This window comes from Rhododendron vialii, chromosome 4a (genome assembly GCF_030253575.1).
Source record: "Rhododendron vialii isolate Sample 1 chromosome 4a, ASM3025357v1".
In the NCBI taxonomy this organism is placed as follows: Eukaryota; Viridiplantae; Streptophyta; class Magnoliopsida; order Ericales; family Ericaceae; genus Rhododendron; species Rhododendron vialii.
This window is the reverse complement of record NC_080560.1, coordinates 17,574,565-17,599,275: the sequence shown is the minus strand read 5'-3', so window position 1 is coordinate 17,599,275 and position 24,711 is coordinate 17,574,565. Positions and strand designations below refer to the sequence as shown.

The 24,711-nt window shown below is 41.0% G+C and overlaps 1 protein-coding gene and 3 long non-coding RNA genes across 4 annotated transcripts; all 4 read left to right on the top strand.

Moving 5' to 3' along the window:
- Positions 1–58: 58 nt before the first annotated feature.
- Positions 59–1,431, top strand: LOC131322255 (uncharacterized). The gene is made up of 4 exons (XR_009198789.1): positions 59–458; positions 682–776; positions 1,034–1,278; positions 1,369–1,431. It is a non-coding gene; the product is annotated as an uncharacterized LOC131322255 (long non-coding RNA).
- An 855-nt stretch (positions 1,432–2,286) lies between these two features.
- LOC131322257 (uncharacterized) lies at positions 2,287–3,263 on the top strand. The gene is made up of 2 exons (XR_009198790.1): positions 2,287–2,409; positions 2,880–3,263. It is a non-coding gene; the product is annotated as an uncharacterized LOC131322257 (long non-coding RNA).
- Positions 3,264–5,661: 2,398 nt separating this feature from the next.
- Positions 5,662–9,440, top strand: LOC131322253 (cytochrome P450 CYP94D108-like). The gene is made up of 2 exons (XM_058353502.1): positions 5,662–6,382; positions 8,413–9,440. Exons 1-2 carry the CDS (start codon positions 5,724–5,726, stop codon positions 9,260–9,262), a joined length of 1,509 nt encoding a protein of 502 aa, XP_058209485.1. The 5' UTR covers positions 5,662–5,723; the 3' UTR covers positions 9,263–9,440.
- A 7,035-nt stretch (positions 9,441–16,475) lies between these two features.
- On the top strand, positions 16,476–17,483 carry LOC131322251 (uncharacterized). Its single transcript, XR_009198786.1, has 2 exons — positions 16,476–16,736; positions 17,381–17,483. It is a non-coding gene; the product is annotated as an uncharacterized LOC131322251 (long non-coding RNA).
- The last annotated feature ends 7,228 nt before the right edge of the window (positions 17,484–24,711 follow it).

Below are 24,711 nucleotides of genomic sequence, written 5' to 3'. Positions count from 1 at the left end.
TGGCGCGAAGAGGCGCCGCACCTCACACGTACATCATCTCCTCCCCACCACGCATAACACATCCATCCTCTCTCTCTCTCTCTCTCTCTCCACTACCCATCCACGGCCAAACGCCCCTGCTGCTCACCACCATCTGATCCGCTCGTCGTTACTGCGAGGCCCAGTGTTTCAATTTCCAAACGGGATCAAAGGACCGGCTCCTGGAACTATTCCTAGGTCTAGCCGATTCGACATCGACGCTCTATCTAGACCTCTCCTTCGACCGCCTACTCGAGTCCAGGCCTTGTGATTCGGACCAGAACGATATGGTCAAGCGAGCGATGAAGATGGGATCTGTGCTCCTCAAAGCCCATAAGAGATCTGCCAAAAAGCGTGCCACAATGCACAACGCCGTCGTTTGGGCCCTGCCTCCCGATCTCACTACCAAAATTCGTGTGGATTGATTTATTTTTTAGGGGGTAAGTGGATTTTTTTTTTTTTTTTTGTAATTAGAAAGTTTTGTGTGTTGCATGTGGGGTTTTGACTTGATTCAGATTAGGAAAATTTTCAGAAAAAAGAACATCTCTGTGTTGTAATGGGATCAGACTTCTCTGCGTTTTGGGTGCTTTGGATTTTGTGCCCTGAGCACGCATGTCTCTCTTATCCCTAATTATTGAACTATTTCTCGTTCGTTGATTTTAGGGTTTAGGTTTCGGTTATTTGTTCGGTTGGAGTGCACAAATCTCTTTGACGGTTTACCTGGAACACTGGATATGGAGTCTACTATTGTGATCAAGGTTTGATCTTCCACAGCTCTAATTTATTCTGTTTCTTTTTGTTATTATTCGCAGCATCGATTTTTAGTTTCCCATGTATTTTTTGTATGTGATTTATCGTGCATGTGTGATTTTGTTTCTATATATCTGATTTGCATGTCTTTGTTAGTGCTAATTTCTTTGGGTTGCATGTATATATATATCTGTGATTTCCGTTTGGAATTTGTCTTTGAATAAACTTTGTATTTTTTCTGGTTGTTTTCCGGAGTTCTTTGCAGAGGGTGCAATCTAAATGTTACTTACCAAAATGCATAAATTCTCAGCTGGCTCAATGATAGAGTTTACATGGGCTATCCTCAATTTCCCACAATCCCATTGATTTGTATTTTGTGCCTTACTGATTGCTGATTGCACACCTCTATTTTGATTAAGGTAGGAGGAACTACAGACAATCTTGAATAAAGTTGTGCAAAGTTTGCTACTTGAGCCTTACCCGTTAGATTGATAGTTGCTTAGAAGGCTGGTATGATATTTCAACTGGATTAAAATAGCTATGTGTTTTGCCATTTTATAAACGAGTTTTTGTTAATCTCTTCCTATCTATTAATTGCAGCCTTGTGTTAGCTAGAATGAAGGAGTATCGTTCAATGTTCAGTGTTCCATGGAAATATCAAAGTAAGTTCGTAAATTCATTTTCTGATTCACAGAGTACATTATGACATATCCGAAGTGTTTTCTATGAAACACTTCGGGCAGTTTTTTTTTTTTTGAAAAGCGCTCTTCTCGGTGTTGGAGAAGATGCAAGGGGAAGTGAGAAGTGGTGATGGTGAGGAGAAGATTTTTGTGTTGGTTAGATTGAAGCCTTTGAGTGACGAGGAGGTTGCTAAGAATGAGGTTGTGGATTGAGAATGCATCAATGAGAATACCATTTTGTTCCGGAACAGCCTGCAAGAGTGGTCCATGTTTCGAACTGCTTTTATATTTGGTAAGAAAATTTCCTAAATTTCTTCCAATTTGCTCCGGTTCACATGTTTATTTGCATTTTAAATGTGAGATAAACCGGTGATGAAATGATCTAGGTTATAGATCTAGAGCACATCGAACTAGGTATTGAGAGAAACCACGATAGGCTTTTTTGAACATTGGATGATTTGGATCATGTCCATGTGAAGGATTTGGATTTCACTGCAAAAATAATAGTATTGTTTTCACATGCTCTATGCTATTTGTTGGTTCACTTCAATCATCTGTATTCCTCTGTTAGGACACTAACGCCAAATGTTTCAAAACTCTACTCATGATTAAGCATTCATGAACTACTATGCACCCAAGTTTTCAAATAGACTGAAGGATAAAAATGAATAAGGGTAATCTGTTATGGCTCGATCAGAGGTTCTTTATTCACTAACAATTTGTAGAAAGAAGGCCCTTCGGGCAGTTTTTGATGATAAAAAGTGTTGTAGAAGTAGATGTTTCATAAGTGCACAAAACATGCAAGAACAGGGATATGTCATAATGTTTCATAGCCCAATGATTGATTTGAAATTAACTTTTCCATTACAGGTTACGAGTTTTAGTCCAACCTTATCTTGCTTTCAGTCTTGGCCTTGTGAGAGATACCTCAGCGTATCATGGCTGCGCTGAACTTTTTCAGGTTAGTTTCCCAATTTTCTCCTTGTTTTGTTTGGTATTTGATTATGAGCTAGCTGGTTCAGTACAAAACCTATTTCCAGGACCAAAATTAGCTGTTAGAGCATATAGACCATCTTGATGTGTTGGACAACATAAGTAGTTTGTGGTCCAACCCTGTTTTAGGACTGATTAGGGTCCAAATCAAGATAAATATTGATTTCTTTTTAATTTGATTGTGCTTTCTATGACCTTGTAGTTCTTTTTAACTGGTTGACAATCAAGTCTTTCTGGTTAATATGACGGGGAAAGTGTGTCTGCACCGGTTCATACAAACGATCTTTAGTTAATGGTCAATTCTCCATGCTTTCATCTTTAGTTAATGAATGGACCGGAATGATCACGTTAAACTTTTTTTCCCCTGGAAATGTTTTAGAAACCTTGTGAGTGTGACTGATCTGGTGAACCATGTTCCTCCTTTTGTTTTTTTTTCAGCTGTGATGCAGATGGAGGGGTTTGAATACTTGAAGGAAAGTTGTTCCTCTATCCTGACTAAACTCCTGCAGTACATTGCTAGGATCAGCAAGCACTCCGCAATTGGCAGCAACCATTGCAATAAGGCTTTCCTAGATGGCAGCGACCTCAACAGTAGACATGTGAAGCATCTACAGTGAAATTTTTCTTTGTACCCCTCTTCAATTGCTCAAGTGAAATTGTTTTTTTTTTTTTGTTGAAAACTTGTCTACGGTTCAAAGACATTTTCCAGTTCTAATCAGCTTAGTTAGAGTTGTAGATTTAAGGGTCACTCATTGGTTGTCTTAAAATGTGAAGGTCTCTTCCTCTTGTTAGCAGTTTATATTATCCAACACTATTCAATTATTCAACGAGCATGACAGACATGCTTTGCACGTCGCGATGTACCTAGTTTCTTTAAATAAGAGTCCAGTAATCCATTTTGGTCTGTCCTATAAAAAATGTTAATAAGTAAAAATTTGTACAATTATCATTTTTTTCTTTTGAAAAATTAAAGAATAAAGAGTTACTTGGTAAAAGTAGAGGTAAAACTTGATGCTAAAATGTATAATCATGATGTCTCCTTAATAATTTAAAATTACGAAACAGGATATTTAAAAAGTGATGAGGAACTACAAAGTTGTTTCGTACCTCAAATATATATTATAATTGTTACTGTTATGTTTTTTTTTAAACAAAAATAATGGAGGAGGACGGAGCTATGTAATTTGATGATAAATTTTTTTTCAATCTAGTAATAGATTTTTCAAAAATAGTAAGGCCCCGTTCCAGAAACCGAATAAGAACTAAATTTTTGTTCAATAATAAGGCTTGTTCCACAAAAATAAAAATAAGGTACTTATTTTTTCAGAATTTGTATAAGTACCAATGGGCGCTGGGGAGGGAAATCGTACCGACAGTCGCGCCGGGCCGTCTCCGGCCACCGGACAGCCGATCCGAGTCGTCCAAAAATTATCAAAAAAAAAAATCGAAGGGGCCAACATGGGAATCAACGGCATACGAGGTGTGTAGGATGCTTGATCCGAGCACCTCTTTTTCGTGTATATGATTTCACACGAAAAAGGAGTGCTCGGATCAAGCACCCTACACACCTCGGATGCCATTTATAACCACTGAGGCCCCCTCATTTTTGTTTTTAGAATTTTTGGACAGCTCGGATCGGCTGTTCGGTGGCCGGAGACTGCCCGGTGCGGCCGTCGGTACGATTTTCCTCTTTGGTGCCCATTACTCATAGCACGACTCCTTAATTTTTAAGAAGTCAATTTCAAGCTCAAAAATGATGTGCTTGCAAAAATAATTTTCTTATCAATACGAATCTTGTTTGATAGATCTCATTGAGATTTTTAATACGGTGCAAAAAAAATTAAATTATTTTTTTCATTTACAATATTTTTGAGTTTGAAAATATGAAATGAACTTTTTATTTGGGTTTTGTGGAATGACCCTTCTTATTTTTCTTTGAGAAGTTCCAAAATAAGTACTTATTTTTTAAAAAGATTTTTGGAACGGGGCTGAAGTGTGCGATGGCTCTATTAGCCCCCTGTAACTCCGTTATTAGTCCAATCCCATCCCCAATCCCCGGAATCGAACACGTTCTAATTCTTTGGTCCAGAAGAGTACTCAGGAATGGAAAAGGCAAGTCACTTCGGGGAGAAATTTTTCATGAGGGCGTTTGAGGAGGCGGTGAGTTATTTTCGACATGTAGTTACCGAAATATAATCTTGTTTTCAACAACTATTTATCGAAATGTTATGTATAATTTTTAACAACTATTTACCGAAGTGTAGTGGGTTAAGGGAGAACATACGGAACTGCGAATAGTCGCCCTCATTTTTATAGTGCAAAACTTTCTCTCAAAGATTAATATCCATTTTAAATAGACAGCCTCCTCCTCCACCACTCACTTCGTTTTTTTTTTTTTTTTTGGTCAAGCGAAAAATATGCACCACTCACTTCATCTCTTATTATAAGTTTATAACCCCTTCTCTCTCTCCCCCTCTCTCTCTCATGGTGTTTGCTGAACAGACCACTTGGATTGGTCACCTCATGTCCCTTTCTGCCGAACAAATAGCTTGGACCAACGACTTCTCATGCCATTTGTTTATATCGCTGATCACCGCTCATGATGTTTTTTATCGTATTTATTCCGTGATTCTTCGTACCACGTGTTCGGCTATTGTTTTATCTGTTCGGCAATACCTTCCTACAAAACTTTCTCTCCAAGACTTCTAAATAAGTAATTTATTTTATTTATTCATTTTATAAGGAGAATATATACTGTGTCCATTTTTATGGGGCCAACTATTCGCAGTCCCGTATTTTCTCCCTTAACCTGTTAAAAATTTTCAATTATACTTGACAGTTAGTTACCGAAATTAAGATACATTTTTAGCATACAATTACCGAAATATAATATTTTTTTCAATAGCTATTTACCGAAAATGTATGTTTGACAGTTGTTTACCGAAGGTTGAACATATTTTCGACATGTATTTTCCGAAATATAATTTTGTTTTCAACAGTTATTTATCGAAATATTATGTATAATTTTCAACAACTATTTACCGAAATGTAATAGATTAAAAGAGAAAATACGAAACTGCGAATAGTACCCCTATTGTTATAGTGCAAAACTTTCTCCCAAGATTAATATCCATTTTAAATAGACAGCCTCCTCCTCCACCACTCACTTCGTTTTTTTTTGTTTTGGTCAAGCGGAAGATATCCACCACTCACGTCATCTCTTATTATAAGTTTATAAACCCCTCTCTCTCTCTCTCTCTCCCTCTCACAAACCCCAGCCCCATGGACCTATTCTCCCTCCTCTTCCTCTCCCTCCTCTCCCTCTCCGTCTACCTCCTCTTCCTCCGCCCAAACCCCAACCAACCCAAAATCACCGGCTTCAAATCCTACCCGCTACTCGGCACCCTACCCGAATTCCTCAAAAACCGCCACCGCTTCCTCGACTGGACCACCGGGGTCCTCTCCGCCACGCCCTCCAACACCGCCGTCTTCCGCCGCCCCGGCAAAGTCCACGGCATTATAACGGCGAACCCGGCCAACGTGGAACACGTCCTCAAGACCAACTTCGAGAACTACCCGAAAGGCACCAAGTTCATTTCCCTCCTGGAAGACTTCCTCGGCCGCGGCATCTTCAACTCCGACGGAGACCTCTGGCGGGTCCAGCGCAAGACCGCCAGCTACGAGTTCAACACCAAGTCCCTCCGGAACTTCGTCATCGACACCGCCACGGTCGAGATACGGACCCGGTTGGTTCCGATTTTGGAAAAGGCGGCAGAATCGGGCCGGGTCCTGGACGTGCAGGACGTGTTGGAGCGGTTCGCGTTTGATAATATATGTAAGGTGGCGTTCAATGTGGACCCGGGGTGTCTTGGCGGTGATGGTACTGCTGGCGGTGAGTTCATGAGGGCGTTTGAGGAGGCGGCCACGCTCAGCTCTGGAAGGTTTGAGATTATGTTTTCCGAGATTAAATTTTATTCTCTTTCAAAAAAAAAAATAGATTAAAATTTATTTGCAGTATTAATATCTTTATAATTTATTCTGTCTGATTTATGTTGCTTTAAATGAAGGTGGGAGATAGAATCATATGGTACACATTTTAGTCGAAGTTCTTTCTAATTAACTTCATATGATTTGTAATTTATACTCTTTTTTTTTTGTAATTAATTAGCTAAAATCAGTCATAATAAATAAGTAAGTTGGGGGTAAAGTACACTTTGCACTTAGTATCATTTTGCCCTTACACTTTTAATTTCACCCGTAAAGCTCTCACACCTTCGATCAAGTGCCAATGTCCCCCCATCCCCCCATAAAGCCCTTACACTTTTGATCAAGTGTCAACGTCCCTTACTTTACCGTTATATTCCGTTAGTTTCTGCCTAGGAAAAAATATCAGTTCAGTGATAATATGATCTAATAATTTTATTATCTTTGAAAACTTGATTAGTGACATTAAATTTATTGAATTTAAGATTTGAAGATAAAATTATCCTCCTGCTTTCCCCCGGGCTCTTACATTATTTTAAAAACGACCATATAAAAATTAAAGCACGTACCTTTTGGCCTTTGGGTAATAGTTCACTTGTCAAAAAACTCAAGCATGTCATCCTATTAGGTTGTTGTGAGGTTTGAGTCGGAGAACATCCACTTATAGATTTAAGACTTCGCTAGCTACTAATTCAACACAAGTCCCTCCGGAAATACGTCTAAAAATAAGTTGTCCTGTATTTGTTAGTTTGGATAGGGTTACTGATCATTCCCATTGTTTCTTAAATGTGTCTTTATGAGTCGTGTTCTGGCGAGTCTGGTCGATGACCTACAAAACAGAGTGCTTGACACCGGTGTGGTGTTGACCAACATCCCTCTGATGCCTAAGTTGGAAATGTTTAGAGAGTTGGGCAGATGTCGATAATGTGTTACCTCCTTCTGGTTGATGGGTCTGTCTATTTATAGGCGACCGGTAAGGCTGAGCATTTAAAAAACTGGTGAGGTTTTTGGAGAAAAGTGGGATAGGATATACTGGGGACTCCTTCAACCGCTTGGAGCGGCCATTTGTATTTGAATTCGAACTCTCCTGAGGGAACAGTAACTCTCACGTTGAAACGTTTAGGGATAGTATCAAAGTATTGAGTTTCAAACTCCGGAGAGGAGAAACCGGTCATTCCGGATTTCATGTGAATCTGTTTCTATCATGTATTTGAGTTAGGCAAAACGAGATCAATGTCCATCTGCTCAGGGAGTGCGGAACTGTCGAGTAGAGCAGGATGAAATTGATGTCTATCTGCTCTCAGAGCCTGGAGTTGCCAAGCAGAGCAGGATGGAATTGATGTTTGTCTGCTCTCGGAGCTGCTGAGCAGACCTAGGATTTCCCGAGTAGGGAAGGTCAGTTCAGTCAAGTCCTGCTCAAGAACCAATTTGGGCCTATCAATTCTATACTCCAGTCTTCCCTTCATTTTGCATATCTTCAAAGACAGTGGCTCGACTGTGCTCTCAATTCCGACCTCGTCCTGAACTCACAATTTAAACTGTTCAACAATTAGAGCCAAAAACAAAATTTTGAACTGTTCAATATTAAGTCGATCGAGAGTCAGTATCTTCATTACCGAATCAAGTAATCATGCCTGTATATTTTGTAAATTATATTTGTTCATTTGTTGGATAAAAACACATGATTTGTTGCTCAATTACCGATGTCGGACTGTCTTGATTTCTAATAGAGTTGTTGCACGCATCAAGGTCTACAATGCGAACGGTTCAGATTATGTTCTTAAGCTCGGTACTAAACCCAAATTGAGAGCACAAGAAGTTGCTAGTTTCTTTATTAAATTGCTAGTTTCTTCAACTCTTCTTCCCAAATAGTGGAAATTTTAGCGGTCCCTTGAGTTCCATGATTTGTGTATCTTGGTTCCTATTTTGTATTTGTGATCGATGCTATTTGATTGTTAATTCATTCATTCTCTAATACCCTTCACAGGTTCATGTACGCATTCCACCAATTGTACAAAATCAAGAAGTATTTCAACATGGGTTCAGAGCACAAACTCATGAAATCAATAGCAACAGTTCACGAATTCGCAGATAAAATCATCAAGTCGAGAATGGAAGAGAAATCCGAAAACAAAGACGAAGATTTGCTCTCCCGGTTTATCGGGACAGACAAGATGTCGACGGAGCTCCTCCGAGATGTCGTCATAAGCTTCATTCTAGCCGGGCGCGACACAACGTCGTCTGCTCTCACCTGGTTCTTTTGGGTACTAGCTTCCAACCCAGAAGTGGAGAAGAAAATCCTCAACGAGCTCAAAACGATTAGAAACCGCAATGCGAAATGTATCGGCGATACGTACAGCTTCGACGAGCTACGAGAGATGCATTATCTCCATGCGTCGATATCGGAGGCGATGCGGCTTTATCCGCCGGTGCCTATCGACACAAAGGCTTGCCTGGACGATGACGTCATGCCGGACGGGACTTTCGTGTTGAAGGATTGGTTCGTGACGTACCATACGTACGCAATGGGGAGAATGGAGAGTATTTGGGGGAGTGATTGTTGTGAGTATAAGCCAGACCGGTGGTTGGAAAACGGGACCGGATTTTGCAGGCAAGAGAGCCCGTTTCGGTTTCCGGTTTTCCACGCGGGTCCGAGGATGTGTCTGGGGAAGGACATGGCGTATAATCAGATGAAGTCAATTGCAGCGTCGGTGATGGAGAGGTTTGAGTTCGATGTACAGGGTGACAAGGAGACGAGTCCAGAGCATTTGTTGTCTTTGACTCTTCGGATGAAAGGGGGGTTGCCTGTGAAGGTAAGGGAAAGATGTATGGGTTAATTAAGTTTTGAGTAGTACTAATGTAGAAGTGTTTGATTATTACAGGGCTGGATTAATGTAGTCTATGGGTTTTGTTTCCTTTCTCTTTTGTTAATAGAAAAATTGGAGTTATCAGTGGCACCAGGATAAATGATAAATTTATGCTCACCAGATGAAGGTGGATAAATCATTCATATCATGTCTATTGCCCATCCTCTGAAAGGGAATATGAAGCACTATGTACAAAAGCAGAACGAGCCATATACTGCATTCTTGATTTCGTTCTCTTTTACAGTTCTGAATAGTCCGTTGGAGCTCCGATCACATGGAAGTAGAAAACGAGTCATCCCCCGATGTTACATTGAGTGTTGGGAGGGGCGGGCCTTATATTTTATCTCCGTTTTGCGAAATGTTAGATCCAGATCAACTAGCGTTACGGCTGCCAAAGTCCTCCATTATTGCACTGAGTTCTTCTGTAAATGCTGCTTCCAAAACGCAGCTTGTTCGGTAGACAAAGATCTAGCTAGGCAACTGACCTCCCAACTTAGGCCTACTAACAGTCTCTTCAAAAAATAGTGTAGTAACTGGAAGAAATAATATTTGGAGAGCCAGAAGTCCATAAACTTAAAAGGCTTTCTTCAGTCCCTAGAATCATCAGCTAGCATCACTGGGCAATGGTCAGATATTGGCCTGTGCATGCAACCCCCATTGGACTACCTTGAATTTATCCAACCATCCACTAGACAAAAGAAATCTATCAATCCTACTATGAATATTAGATTAGATTCCTGGAAATTTGACCATGTGGATTTCTCCGATTCGTTGTAAGATCAAACACCTCCATATTTTTTAAGGAAAATCATGGATGTCCCTCATCCCTCTCTCTATTCTCACACATCCCACCCTTTCCCCAATTGATTTTATAATATCACTGAAGTCACCAAGCCTTCTCCAAGCCTTCTCTCCCCTTGACACATCATGATATAATCTTTGAGAGGTTTTATTGTATTCATTTATGAACTCCTGGGAATTAATGAACACCTATATATGGTGAGAGATGATGCGCGCAACATCACAGGCGTACCATTTTACGTTTGATTTGCAAGTAAGCTAAGTGCCAAATAAAATATGCTCCTAATTTTGCCACTTCCTTTTTTGTTAACACCACTCTCCTGCAAGTGTATTTTTGGTGAAAAATACACTTGCAGGGGAGTGACGTTAACAAAAAAAGGAGTGGCAATTATATCATTTCCCATAAAATAATTTATGCTTTTCATGGTTTGCTCTCTCATCAGCACAAGTCCATTGTATGAGCATCATCAATGGTTATGTGAAGTTAATAGGTTTTTGTTTGGTGAAAGTCAAATTTATCTTCTTTTCTTTTTTACTTACCAAAGAAAAAAGACGTTACTGGAAAATACAAGTTCTGTAATACAATAAAATCACAGGAATATATTTAAGAAAATTGTACTATCAGTATGAATACAGTTAGATATATCCAAATGCTACAAAAAAAAAAAAACAAAAAAAAAGCGTCTCTCACTTTGTTAGGATCAATTAAGCTAGAGCTTACCATCTCACCAACACCCTACATGTATTAGTGAAGACGCTACTTTCTTAATTCCTCATACCACGTAGCAAAGCTAAAGCATCAACAGACTAACTGAGACTTGGTCTACTTCGCCTCGAGCACCAATTTGTTCACCCTCCATAAAAGAGGGTGAACAAAACACTTTCTCTTATTTGCTAAGAGGATATAATAAGACCACCCTTAACCCAACCCAAATTATATAGTTTGTATGCTTCAATTTCAAAACTTTACATAAATGTTTGCTTCGGTTTCACCACCGAAGTGAGTAAAATAGCTTCCACAAAGTACACACAACGGGCATGATGCTCGTGTTTCGCACAAGGCTTACCACCTAGTAATCAAACAAAAATCCCTTCATCAGGCTGGGCCCAATAGGATGTTGTTGGTATCTTGCTAACAGGTTGTATTTGGTGTCTTATTGTTATTTCATATCAAAAAAAGTGAGCTGAGGGGATAGGTTGAGTTATCACGAGCTCTAACTTGTCAAAGCTACCTCAATGTATGACTCCTCTTGTTGTGTTAATAGGTCTTTTATGATCATTTAATAATATGAAAACCTTTTTTGCCGATCAAAATAAATAAGAGTAATGTATTGTTTCAGGATCATGATTTAATTAAGTCTAAATTGTATCTCTTGAAAAGTTTGGAGATACAAAAGCCTTATAATGGATACTAATAGTAACATTTTAAACTCTTGATCATTTGCAACTCGCATTCATTTCAGTAATGTATTCAATATCATAGAGTGTGCTATGGTTACTGGCATGCATTTATGGTTGGCTTAATATCTAATATCTATAGGTGGCTAGCACAAAAGTTGAGGATGTAGATTTTAATGAAATATGCCATACATACTTCGAGATTTTTTTTTTCTCGGCAAAAGCAATATTTAATTAGTCTTCATAAACTTTTACAAAGATTAAACGAAACAAGTGTACACCTGCATAAATCACACAAGACCGAAAAAGGACGGCAAAACGCCATCTAAAAGCGCAAAACCTGAACCTAACTAAGAACAACCGTATTTTTTGGCATCTCGATTCAGTTTGTTTTCGTTTTATATGGAGCTATGGGTTTTGAGGAACGGTTTGGAGTTCTTCGTTCTGGGATAGCATTCGGTTGGTTCTTAATTGAATTGTGGGAGGACTTTAGCTGCACACAAAGTCATTTGTAAGATCCTTGTATTTTGGGAGTGGAGTGCCATTCTAGCTACCCGGTGGCAAGAGGTGGTGTTTCTCTTCTCTAAGAAAAGCGCGTTTTCGCGTGCCTCCATCTAGATGCTTCTCTGTTCTCAAACTATTGTGATGTGGCGCTACTAGTACAGATTTAATATCTGTACCAGTGAGTACAAATGACTTTTTGAACCTCTTTGGGGTCTCAAAAAAATGATCAGAACCGCTCATTTTGTTTAGAATACTTCGTTAATGATCCTTGCAAAAAATAAACTCAATCTGATATTGGTAAGGACATTTACAAAACATCCAACTTTGTCACAGAATTCAGGCCTGAATTCTAAAGCAAAGTTAGATATTTTGTAAACGTCCTTACCGATACCGGATTAAGCTTATTTTTTGCAAGGACCATAAACAAAGTATTTTAAACAAAATGAACTGCTCCGATCATTTTTTTTGACCCAAGACATGTCCAAAAAGGCACTTGTATGCACTGATACAGATTTATGTCTATACAAGTATCATTTCTGTTTTTATCGTTGCACGTTCCCTGTTTGAGTTTACAGAAACTCCTAAATAAAATTTCTTTTATCGGCAACTCCTAATTAAATAATATTTACAATAGCATCTTGATGAGTATTTTAAAAAAATTTGGTCAAAATCTTTAACTTTTCCAAATTCTTTTCAAATGCGAACTGAAAAAATATCCAAGTTCGAGGAAATACAGGAAAAAATCCACCGAAACGAAAAGATTCCTGCAGAAAATAAGCTAATAACAGGCCTTTTAATACCATGGAAACTCAAGAACACCCTGTACAAACACCAACAGAGGATTTTTACGTGCTTCAAAATCGCCTACGGGCAGTTTATTTCACTACATGGAGGAGAAAAATCTCTTTTGGATGCTTCAATTGTCAACAATGGTTGTATTAAATTAACCAAATCGATCTCTTCATAAATTTGACCAATCTCGCTCTTAGATTGAACCAATTAATCTTTTGCAACCCCTCTTGGATTCAAACAAACAATCTTCACCAAACCTTCATATACGTAAATGTATATAAAATGGTACGCATAAGGTAATGAAGACAACAATAACACAATGAGCCGATTCTTCATTCCATCGACTATCCGGCCTGTTCTTTCACCTCATTTGCTCATTAGCTAGATATAGTTTTTGTCCAGCTACAATGTTTTTTAATATAGTTAAACACGTCCTACACTATCTTTGAGGCACAATGTACGTGAGCCTATTTTGTTCACATGGCTTGACGCCGAAACTAGTTGGATATAGAAATGCTTGTTATCTATCTGACATGCATAGAGCTCAATCACACACGTGATGTATATTTACGGTGGTGTCACTGCTATATCATGGTGTTACATGAAGATAACAACAATTACCACTTCTTTCTCAACCATTCTGAAATTTAGCAATCCATGAGCCATGCCTGGAATATTGGTTCACTAGGATTAGCAGAAGTGCAAATAACCTAGTCCGGATACTTGAATTATCAAAAAATACAGTTTGTAGTCTCAAATTATTCCTAAAATTAAGAACATGAATGAATAGAAATGAAAATAAAACAAATGGTGAATTAAAGGGCGACGAGAAGGAAAATCAAATTGGGTGTGGTTCTTTTGTCAAAATGGAATGACCTTACTTTTTCTTTTGATTTCATATTTTTTGTTAATGGTAGAATCTTTAAACAAAGTCTCCACGGCTCATTGGAGTTTTTCTTTTTCTTTTTCTTTTTTTTACACCCCGTAACTCTTCTTGGCTTGGGTAGAATAGCAGAGCTACTACAGGTAGTACGTACCACAACAAAAATGTCTCCCTCGTGATGATTAATCATCATTAATATGTTTGTGGTCTCTCGGGAGTATTGGCGTAATATATCTGAGAATTCTTTTAAATCGCTAGTTCTAGCTTTTTTTTCTTCTGAGTAGACATTGTGACAAAAATATAGATATAAAACTAACCAACGGATCTCGACTAGGCATTAATCCTAGCTGCGAGGTCAAAAGCGTGCACATCTTTCACGGGTTTGTGATTAACTTGACAAACAAAAACATAGCCCAAACAACAAGCAATAGGCATTTCTTATTTTAGAGAAATTTATTTTAGGGAAATTAATACTAGTACTAGGATCGAGTTATAACAGGTGAGGAGATGATGAATTAGGCTTGAGAACCCGGGCGAGGGGCAGCGGCAGCTTCACCTTTTGCCAAGGGTAGTCACTTGAACACCCCAAAAATTTATTTTTTCATAGAATCCATGTAAGATTTTTAGTTTTAGCTTAGTAGCCCTTCTTGAATACCCTATCAAAATATATCTGAACACCCTACCCAAAATATTTGAACATACAATCCAAAAATCAGGTCACAAATCAATCCAATGTATACAACCCAAGTAATAGATTAATTTTTGGGTAGCGATAATGCCAAAACTATTTTTGTTGGTTCCAAAACTTCTGTGCATAAAAGTCTTGTACACTACATATGGTACAAGCTTTCTGTGCACTAGAATTTTGACACCAACAAAAACAGTTTTGACATTCTCATTTTGCCTATTTTTTTTTTTTGTATATATGATTGTGGTTTCTAGAGACATTAGAGATTTTTGAACACTCTTCTCATAATTTTTGGAGGCACCACTGGGAGGGGGAGCAGCAGTAGGAGCACGAGCAGAAACAAGATCAACCCTAGATGCGCCTTTCATCTTCGCTTCGTATCCAAGCCACGCCTTTCTACCGCCTGGTCCATAGAAGAACTTTTCTATCTTGTCGAAATCCCACCCTGGGGAGAGAAAGTATATATTGCAGTATTAAGGGAAAAAAAAAAAACCCACATACACACTATACTCCAAAGGATGGAAACGGTTAGGGTATGGGGTTGGGGACCCTATTTCAGTCCGATCCCCCAATTAGGAAACTCTTTCCCATCCCTGCTTCAATACCCCAAGAAGTTATTGGAAAATCAACAATACCCGCCTCCGTTTGGTTTGGTGATTGGGTATACTCGGGTAAATTCATATCCAATCTACTTGAACAAAAAAGAATCGATATGATCGAAACAAAAATAATTCATGTATGCTACATGTACAACAACAAAAATAACATTAAAATCTACCTAATAAAATACAAAGGTGTGGGGATCACACAAACACAAATTTGAAAGAATGACTAAGATTCATTTGATCCAAGGGTTGACAACGAACTTTGCAAATGTAATGTAAGTGTCCACATTCTTTGTAGTAATTGCACAAATACCACCGATCTTCCCATTCCAAAACCCTATACGCAAATTGATAGTTCTTTGTAGTTAGCTTAAAAGTTTAGTTAGAGAGTGCCATAAGCACGAGTAATTCTCTTTTGTGCTATAAGGAAGAAGGTCACATACTACACAATAATGAATCAATTTAGTGTTTGAGCCACTAGCTAGTAAGTGCCTTAGGCACGAGCAATTTTAACCGGGGTGCGTCATTAGTACAAAATAAAATAGGTCATTGACAAACACTATTTACAAACAAAAGATTAACAAGGCAATACCATTTATGAACCTATTTTTTAACTTAAGTATACTTTTTTTTTTTTGGATAAGCATAACTTAAGTATACTTACACATATGTAGTATTATATACATCCAGTTATATACACACATGTTTCATTGATTTGAGGCGATTACGGGTATTTGGGGAGCGGGTATTGAAAACTCATATTTGCTCCATATCAAAGTGAAATTTTGTAAGCTGTATCATACCCGTTCCTATTGGGTGAAAAATCGGGCAATATCACGATTTGACCTAGTCGATCACTATTGATTAATTTGCTAAATTATGGTGTAAACAAATATCCTCCTCCTCCAAATAGGCGGGGCGGGTACCGATCGGATTTAGGGAAATTGCCCATCCCTATGTAACAAAATAGCACTGAAGCACGTACAATAGTAGAAATTTAGTACAGTACGTACGTATTTGGAGAAGCGAGAACGAACGAAATTACCAGTGTGGGTGAGTGCTTGGAATTTGGATCGGAGTCCTCTGTATATAGATTTGGTGATGCCAGGCCATGGGGGGGTGGAATCCCCGTTCCTCCTCCTCCGAAGGACGTTAAGAGCCGCCACCATATGGTAAAACTCGACCATTATTGACTTCTTGTGTTTATTAGGACTGATTTGAATTGATTGATATACTCCAGTCCAGTAGCGTGACAAGATATCCAACCATTATCCATCCTCCTAAATTATAAGAACCGGATTGGGGGATGCTATTTTTCAATTGGGACAATTTTGTCCTTTAATTTATGGCATTTTACCAATTGCCCAACGTGTGGGGCAAAAGGGTCTTTTCGTCGTGAGGGCCACATGTTGATTACATGCTGCCACGTAACCAGATTAGGTTACCCTATCTCTTCCTCACACAACGTCACAACCCACGCGCACATACGTACGGCAGATTCGACGAAGAGAGAGAGGAGGAGGAGGAGGATTGCCGACCACCACCGAGCCACCCATCCCCAGCGACGACCACCACCGCTCCCAGTAGAGCCCACCACTTTAATTTTGCCCATTCTACGGATTGCCCAGGGTATTGCGTGTTGTGCTCATCTCCATTCACAGCACCTCTCTCTCGCCTCCCTCTCTGTTCACTTGCTCTCTGGCCCTCCGATCCAGCGCCGCTGCATCGCACCACCACACTGCCTCTCTACTCCGTCAACGGCATCGCCATCGGGTATCTGTCTTTCTGCTTCTCTCTTCCCCCGTTTTATCCATCTTCTTTTTTTTGGGGTGGGTTTTGCTTCCGGGTTCCGTCGATTTGTTGATGTTGTTGTTTGCCCGTTCACTTAAAGCATTGCCGCCATTTTAGTGGGTCTTTATTGTTTCTTTTTTGGTTTGGATCGTGTGCGTGCTCTGTGCATGTTAGGCTATGTTAGGGTTTTGGGTTGTGGGTTTTGGGTTTGGTCATCGATTTGTTGGTCATCTGCTCGAAAGGGTTGTGGGTTTGGGGTTTCGTCGTCGGCTTGCTGGTTAGTGTGTTTGTCATTGATTATTTCGCTTTTCGTCTTCTCTTCTCATAATGGTGGTACGTCCGAAAGGGATCAAGAAGGCTCTATCTTTTTGAACCGTGATATAATGTATAAATTTTTTCAGCTGGTATGGTTAATTCGAAAATCTGAACGAAGCTTCAGTTTCAGTAGATATCCAAGAGCCTTATATCCTCCTCCTAAATAAAAGGAATGGGTTTCCAAAGGACAATTTTCAATTTCGGACCAATTTCGTATCACGGCATCCAAAGATTAGTTTAGTGGTGAACCATTTTGTCCAATTTTTTTTTATTATTTTGCTTATTGAACTGGATTTGTTATGTTTTCGTAGAAATTTTTTGAGCTGCTGAGGAGAGGAACTGCCGAGGGTTGTGATTCTGCAATCAAATGCTTGCGGACAGCGGTTGCGCGTTGTGCCCTAGATGCCTGTCCGGTATGCTAACAACTTTCTTTTCCCCATTTTTTGACTTGGGTTGTAATATTGGGCTGGATTTAACTATGTGACCTGGGATTCACCTACTTTAGGTTAATACTTGCATTACCGGAAACTGTAATAACCTAGCAATTACGTGTCAGAACGTTGCTTTCGTAAACATTATACACCTCGGTTCCATAACAGGGAGCTTATCGATTAAACAAATTCCAATGTTAATCTGTTACTTATTTGCTCATCATTTTGCTTAGAAGAAAACAAACAAATGTGATGAGCTCAAGAATTAGAAGCAACGGGCCTTTAGCTAGACAAAATGTACTAAAACTGGTCATAATTTCCATTCTCCTAAATAATAAGAACGGGATTGGGGGATGCCATTTTTGGTCCAATTTTTCCAATATTGTCCCCGGAGGTTCCAGGCTGGAGGGTTTTCGGTGTCTAAAATCGTAATTTCCCGTGGGCTTGGGGTAGTGGACCACATGCTGCCATGTAACCAGCTTCCTCTCTCTCTTTCTATCAGACAACCAACGCACACATACATTCGCGGATTCAACGAAGAGAGAGAGAGAGAGAGAGAGGAGGAAGAACGATAGCCGACCACCACCGAGCCACCCACCTCCGGCGACGACCACCGCCACCTCCGGCGACCACCGGCGCACCCCTTCCCTTTCGCCCACGTCTCTGTTTTTTGCCCTCACACAACACAGACGAACAGAGAAAGCGAAAGTCGAACAGGTTTGGAGACCGAAAGAGGGAGAGGTAGATGCAAGATCTTGGCGTCTTTCACGCTATTTCTGGAGTTTTCTTACACGTATATCTCTTACTCTTTCAGTCCTTCTTGCTGTCTTTTGGGGTTTCATTTGAATTTTGTTTGTCTTTTCTGATTTGCTGGCTTTCCATGTCTTTGTTATTAGCATGTTTTTCCTGGAGTTTTCCCCTGTATAATACCTTCCTCTCCCTGTCTCTATTGCTATTTTCTGGGGTTTCCTTTGAATTTTATTACTTTTATTTGATTTGTCGGCTCCACAATTGTTTGTTAGTACTAATTTCTCTGGGTTGGATGTATGTAGCTGTGGTTTTCGCCCAGAATTCGTCTTAGGATGTGAATAGCTGCGTTTTCCGTTCAGAATTTGTCTTTGGATGTATATACCTGTAATTTCCGTTTGGAATTTGCCTTTGAATACAGTTTAGATGGCTTAAGGGATTTGTGGTTAAAATGCGTTTCCTTCTTCCCCAGAATTACAGTCTTGGTTACTGTAGGGAGGTATTCCCGAATAGATACATCTAGTTGCCGAACAGATGGTGTATACAAACACGTGAAAGATTGAACAGGATTGACTGCCGATTAGTATGTTGAAAGGCGACAAAGCCCAATAACATAAGAAGACATTGGTGTAAAACTAACTGTTCGACAGATAGAGACATTCTAATTACATTGGGCCAAGTTACATGTGAAGTAGCTGGTCTTGCCAGACTGTTCGGCAACGAGATAGCCGAACAAAGAAAGAGCTCCAATTAAAGAGTGAGAGCAGAGGGAATACTCGAGAAGATTCCAGAGAAGTCATGTTCCGCAAAGGAATGACATCCCAAGAATATAGGATCTGAGAAAGATATCCAACGAGAATGGGATGTTCGGCTTTTAATGGAAAAGAATCCTAAAAGGACTCTTTTCTAATGAATTGATAAGGAAAACGAGAATCCTTGATATCCAGGGTTTCCTATACGAGAAAGGAATCCTAGGGCAACAGGGATGCTTGGCCAGCAAGCATACGCAAATCTATAAATATGAGGTAAACCTAGAGGAAAAAGGTACGCAATACATTGCATTATTCGATATTTTCCTACTGATAATTAGGGTTTCTTTAGTATGTGATACTAACTTTGCCATCGGAGGGCCTTTGCCACGAGAGGCAAAGGTGCTCTCACCCCCTGTCTATTTTGCAGATTAGGGTTCCGACGACAAATTAGGGTTCCGGTGAAAAGGCACGAATAAGCCGTTGTAATCCAAGGTGATCTAAAGCAATCAATTGTTTTCATCCCCCTACAATTGGCGCCGTCTGTGGGAAATCGAACAATTGTTCAGAAAAATAATCATGATGGAAGAAGATCCAGTTACTCCGTTTAGTCCGAAGGACCAGTTGGGTGGGGGAAGAGATAAATCCCCACCAGGTGTTCCGAGAAAGCCCACTGGTAGACATAACGGAGATAACTCCAGAGAAAAAGGAGACAAAACTGCTACTGGCTCCACGAGAAGGAGTAAGTCTCATCGAAGAGAAAAGTCAGTCACCCATTCAAGAAATATACACAATGATAACGATGTCCTCGATAAAAAGAGAAGGGAAATCGAGGAGTATGCTCGTTTGATTAGAAAACGAGAGTACGAGATACAGGAATTGCAGCGGGTACGAGAGCACCCAGAAGATTCTGGACTTTCTCGAAGGAATTCCCAGAAGGACAGATGGACTCTGGTAGTCCATAAGCAGGCTCATTCACATGGTAGAAGGAGCAGGAGTCCTAATAAAGGGCGATACGAAGCTTCTCCACGAAAAAGGAGAAGCAGAAATAAAAGCTAAACACCGGAGAGAAGGGCTTCTTCACGCAAAAGGAGGAGCAGAGATCGAAGTTCCACCCCAGAGGAGGAGGAGACAAAGAAACATCATCGAGATAGGTACGAAAGACCGGATGCTGATTGGGCCAAAGCTACGGCTCACAAATCTAAGGAGATCGAGGATGGGACAGTGACTGCACGAGAAGCAGCACGCAAGGCCCTAAGTAATATTGCAGCCTCCCCCTTTGCAAAGAGGCTACAAGAGGCTAGGTTACCGAGCAGAGTGAAGCACGGTACATTCGTGCTTTACGAGACAAATACGGATCCCGTGGCTCACATACAGCATTATCAACAGGCTATGTTTATGCACGAGGGGGATGATGCCATCTAATGCAAGATGTTCCCCTCCAGTTTTGGCAAAGTGGCTTTGGCTTGGTTTCATAAACTAGCCCCACGATCCATTAGAGGATGGAGGCAGTTGGCCGAGGAATTCACTGCTCGGTTCTTGACAAGCAGAAAAGCTCCAAAGACGTTTGAAAGTCTTTCTACCATGAAATAGGAGGAGAACGAGCAGATCAGGGATTATGCAAAGAAGTACTGGGAAACTTTCAACGAGATTGAAAGCTGCAGTAAGGAGTATGCAATTGCCACCTTCAAGACTGGTTTGCCTGTTCGGGGAGAGCTGCGTCGCTCATTGAATAAACATCCAGTAGCCACGTTGGCCAAACTGATGGAACGGATAGAGCAACACGCCAGAATGGAGGATGACATACTCCGTGAGGATGGTAGGACTGTTGCCGAGCAGCCGAAGGCACCTGTCAAAAAGGTGGATAAGCCAGAGCCCAAAACTTATAGAGAAATAAGGGAGTATGGGCAGGCTAAGAAAGAGCCGTATAAAGATAAGCAAGCTCCTGATCCCAAATCTTTCTTTTCTATCACTACAGTATGGAAGGAACCAATCTATAGGATTCTTTATCGAATAAAGAATCAGCCATATTTTAAATGGCCTCCAAGTCTAGGCGGAGACAAGGATGCAAAATGTGCTACGAATCAGCACTGCAGTTACCACAAAGATTGGCACAACAATGTTTGATTTCTATCATTAAAAGAGCCCCAAAGGCCCACCACGTTCATACATTAGAAGTGCCAGATCAACCAACTATCGAGGATGTTCGAAGAAGTCCGGCTGAAAAGGTGGTTGAAGGCTTGGAGAAAATTCAGATCAATGAGACTGATCCTGAAAGATATTTCTTAATCGGAGAATCATTACCAGCAGACGAAAAGGCTGAATCGATAAGACTTCTGAAGGAATATGTTGATGTATTTGCATGGGTGCCAGAGGAAATGCCCGGAGTGGATGCAGGTGTGATCTGTCACCATTTAAACGTTGATCCTCAGCATAAGCCGATCATTCAGAAAAAACGAAGGGCAGCCGTGCAGCATGTGGATGCAGTAATTGAAGAGGTTGATCATTTACTGGAGGCCAAAGCAATACGTGAAGTCTACTACCCAGAGTGGTTATCCAACACCGTTTGTAGGGAGGTATTCCCGAGAAGATACATTTAGTTACCAAACACGTGATGTTTGGGAACACGTGGTAAATACGACTGGACTTATCGCCGGGCAGTATGAAGAACAGTGATATGGAATAATGACATGTGAAGTCCTTGGTCCATGCAATCTGTTCGGCTGAATAAAGGCCAATGACATGACAAGTCACTGGTGTAAACTATCTGTTCGGCAGATAAGAGACATTCTGATTACATTTGGACCAAGTTACATGTGAAGTCCTTGGTCCAGGTAGTCTGTTCGGCCATGAGACAGCCGAACAAAGAAGGAGCTCCAATCGAGAGTAGGAGCAGAGGGAATACTCTGGAAGATTCCAGAGTAGTCATGTCCCATAAAGGGATAAAGATCCCAAGAATATAGGATCTGAGAAAGATACCCAACGAGTATGGGATGTTCGGTTCTTCAAGGAAAAGAATCCTAAAAGGACTCTTTTCCATAAACTGATAAAGGAAACGAGACTCCTTGATATCTGGGGTTTCCTATACGAGTTAGGAATCCTATGGCAACAAGGATGCTTGGGCAACAAGCATACGAAAATATATAAATATGAGGTAAACCTAGAGGCAAAAGGTACGCAATACTTTGCATTCTTGCTTTCCTACTGATAATTAGGGTTTAATTGCTAGTACGTGATACTAACAAAGGCATCGGAGGGCCTTTGCCACGAGAGGCAGAGGTGCGCTCACCCCCTGTCTATTTTGCAGATTAGGGTTCAGACGACGAGTTAGGGTTCTGGTGAAGAGGCACGAATTAGCCGTTGCGATCCAGTTGATTCGAAATACCAATTGTTTTCATCCCGCTACAATTGGCGCCGTCTGTGGGAAACGAAATAATTCCCTTTTGAAATACGACCATGGTGGAAGTAACTCCAGCAACACCGCATGAACCAAAAGATGTGTTAGATGGAGGAAGGGACAAATCACCACCTGGGGCTCCGAGAAAGCCCCAGGGTGGGCACAGGAGGAACATGAGTAAGGACCGCCCCCTTACCGTACATCATAACTCCAAAAATAGAGGAGATGGAGAGACGGCTTCGAGATCCACGAGAAGGAGTAAATCCCATCAAAGGGATGAATCGATCGCGCACTCCAGGAGTGTGCACCATAGCGACGACGTTCTTGATAGAAAGAGGCAAGAAGTCGAGGAGTATGCTCGTCTGATTAAAAAACGAGAGCATGAGATCAGAGAATTGGAAAGAATTAGGGAGCATCCGGAGGATTCTGGACTATCTCGAAGAAATTCCAGAGGCAGTAGGTATGCTGTGGTACAATACAGAAAAGCTCCTTCACGAGGAAGAAGGAGCAGAAGCAGGAGCAGAAGTCTTGTTATAGGGCGTCATGAGGCTTCTCCACGAAAAGGGGAAGAAAAAGTAGAAGTCGAACACCAGAGAGAAGGACTTCTTCCCGAAAAAGGAGGAGCAGAGACCGAAGTTCTACCCCCGAGGAAGAGGACACGAGAAAGCATCATCGAGACAGGTACGAGAGACCTGATGCTGATTGGGTCAAGGCTTCGGCCCACAAGTCAAAGGAGCAAGAGGATGGGATAGTAACTGCACGAGAAGCAGCGCGCAAGGCCTTGAGTAATATTGCAGCCTCCCCCTTTACAAAAAGGCTACAAGAAGCAAGATTGCCGAGCAGAGTGAAGCACGGAGCGTTCGTACTTTATGAGACAAATACGGATCCCGTGGCTCACATACAGCATTATCAACAGGCCATGTTTATGCATGAAGGGGATGATTCCATCTTGTGCAAGATGTTTCCCTCCAGTCTTGGCAAGGTGGCTTTATCCTGGTTTCATAAGTTGGCCCCACGATCCATACGAGGATGGAGGCAGTTGGCAGAGGAATTCACTGCTCGGTTCTTAACGAGCAGAAAGGCCCCAAAGACTTTTGAGAGTCTTTCCACCATGAAGCAGGAGGAAAACGAGCAGATCAGGGATTACGCAAAGAAGTACTGGAAAACTTTCAACGAGATTGAAAGTTGTAGTGAGGAGTATGGATTGCTACCTTCAAGACTGGTTTGCCTGTTCGGGGAGAGCTGCGCCGATCATTGAATAAACATCCAGTAGCCACATTGGCTAAATTGATGGAACGAATAGAGCAACATGCCAGAATGGAGGATCACATCCTCCGTGAGGATGGCAGGACGGTTGCCGAACAGCCGAAGGCACCTGCCAAAAAAGTGGATAAGACAGAGCCCAAGACATACAAAGACAGAAGGGAGTACGGGCAGGCTAAGAAAGAGCCATACAAGGACAAGCAAGCTCCTGATCCCAAGTCTTTCTTTTCTATCACTACGGTTTGGAAGGAGCCAATTTACAGGATTCTTTATCGAATAAAGAATCAGCCATATTTTAAATGGCCCCCAAGTCTGGGCGGAGACAAAGATGCAAAACGTGCTACGAATCAGCACTGCAGTTATCACAAAGACTGGGGCCATATGACCGAGGACTGTGAGATATTCAAGAGGCACCTTGATGATTTGGTCTCTCGGGGCTATCTCAAGGAGTTTATCCAGGAGGACCCTAAAGAGAAAGGGAAGGCTATGGAGCTGGGTTACGAGCAAATCCCTAAAGGCGTGATCCATATGATACATGGGTTGGCTGCACCTTATACGAGGAGTGAGGTGAGGCTGTTGCAAAGACAGGTCAAACACGATCAGCACATGATGCGATTGGGAAACAAGAGAGGGCGAGAAACTGATGTATGCAATGAGAGCTTGGCATTCAGTAATGATGACTTGGGAGAGGTCCAAATACCCCATAACGATGCATTGGTCGTAACCCTACGAGTTGGGGAATATGACATCGAGAGAATTCTAGTGGACTCGGGGAGTTGTACAGAGGTATTGTACTATGATGCATTCAAAAAGCTGGGCCTGGCCCAATCAGACTTAGAACAGTCAACAACACCTCTTATTGGGTTCGGTGCAGGAGCAGTCTGGCCCCTTGGAAAGGTAACATTACCTGTTCGGGCTGGATCAGTGGTGTTGAGAACAGACTTTTTGGTGGTCGATGTCCCATCTTCCTATAACGCGATTATAGGGAGGACGTGGTTGCACAAAATGAGAGCAGTCTCCTCGACTTATCACCAGATGGTGAAATTCCCAGGTTC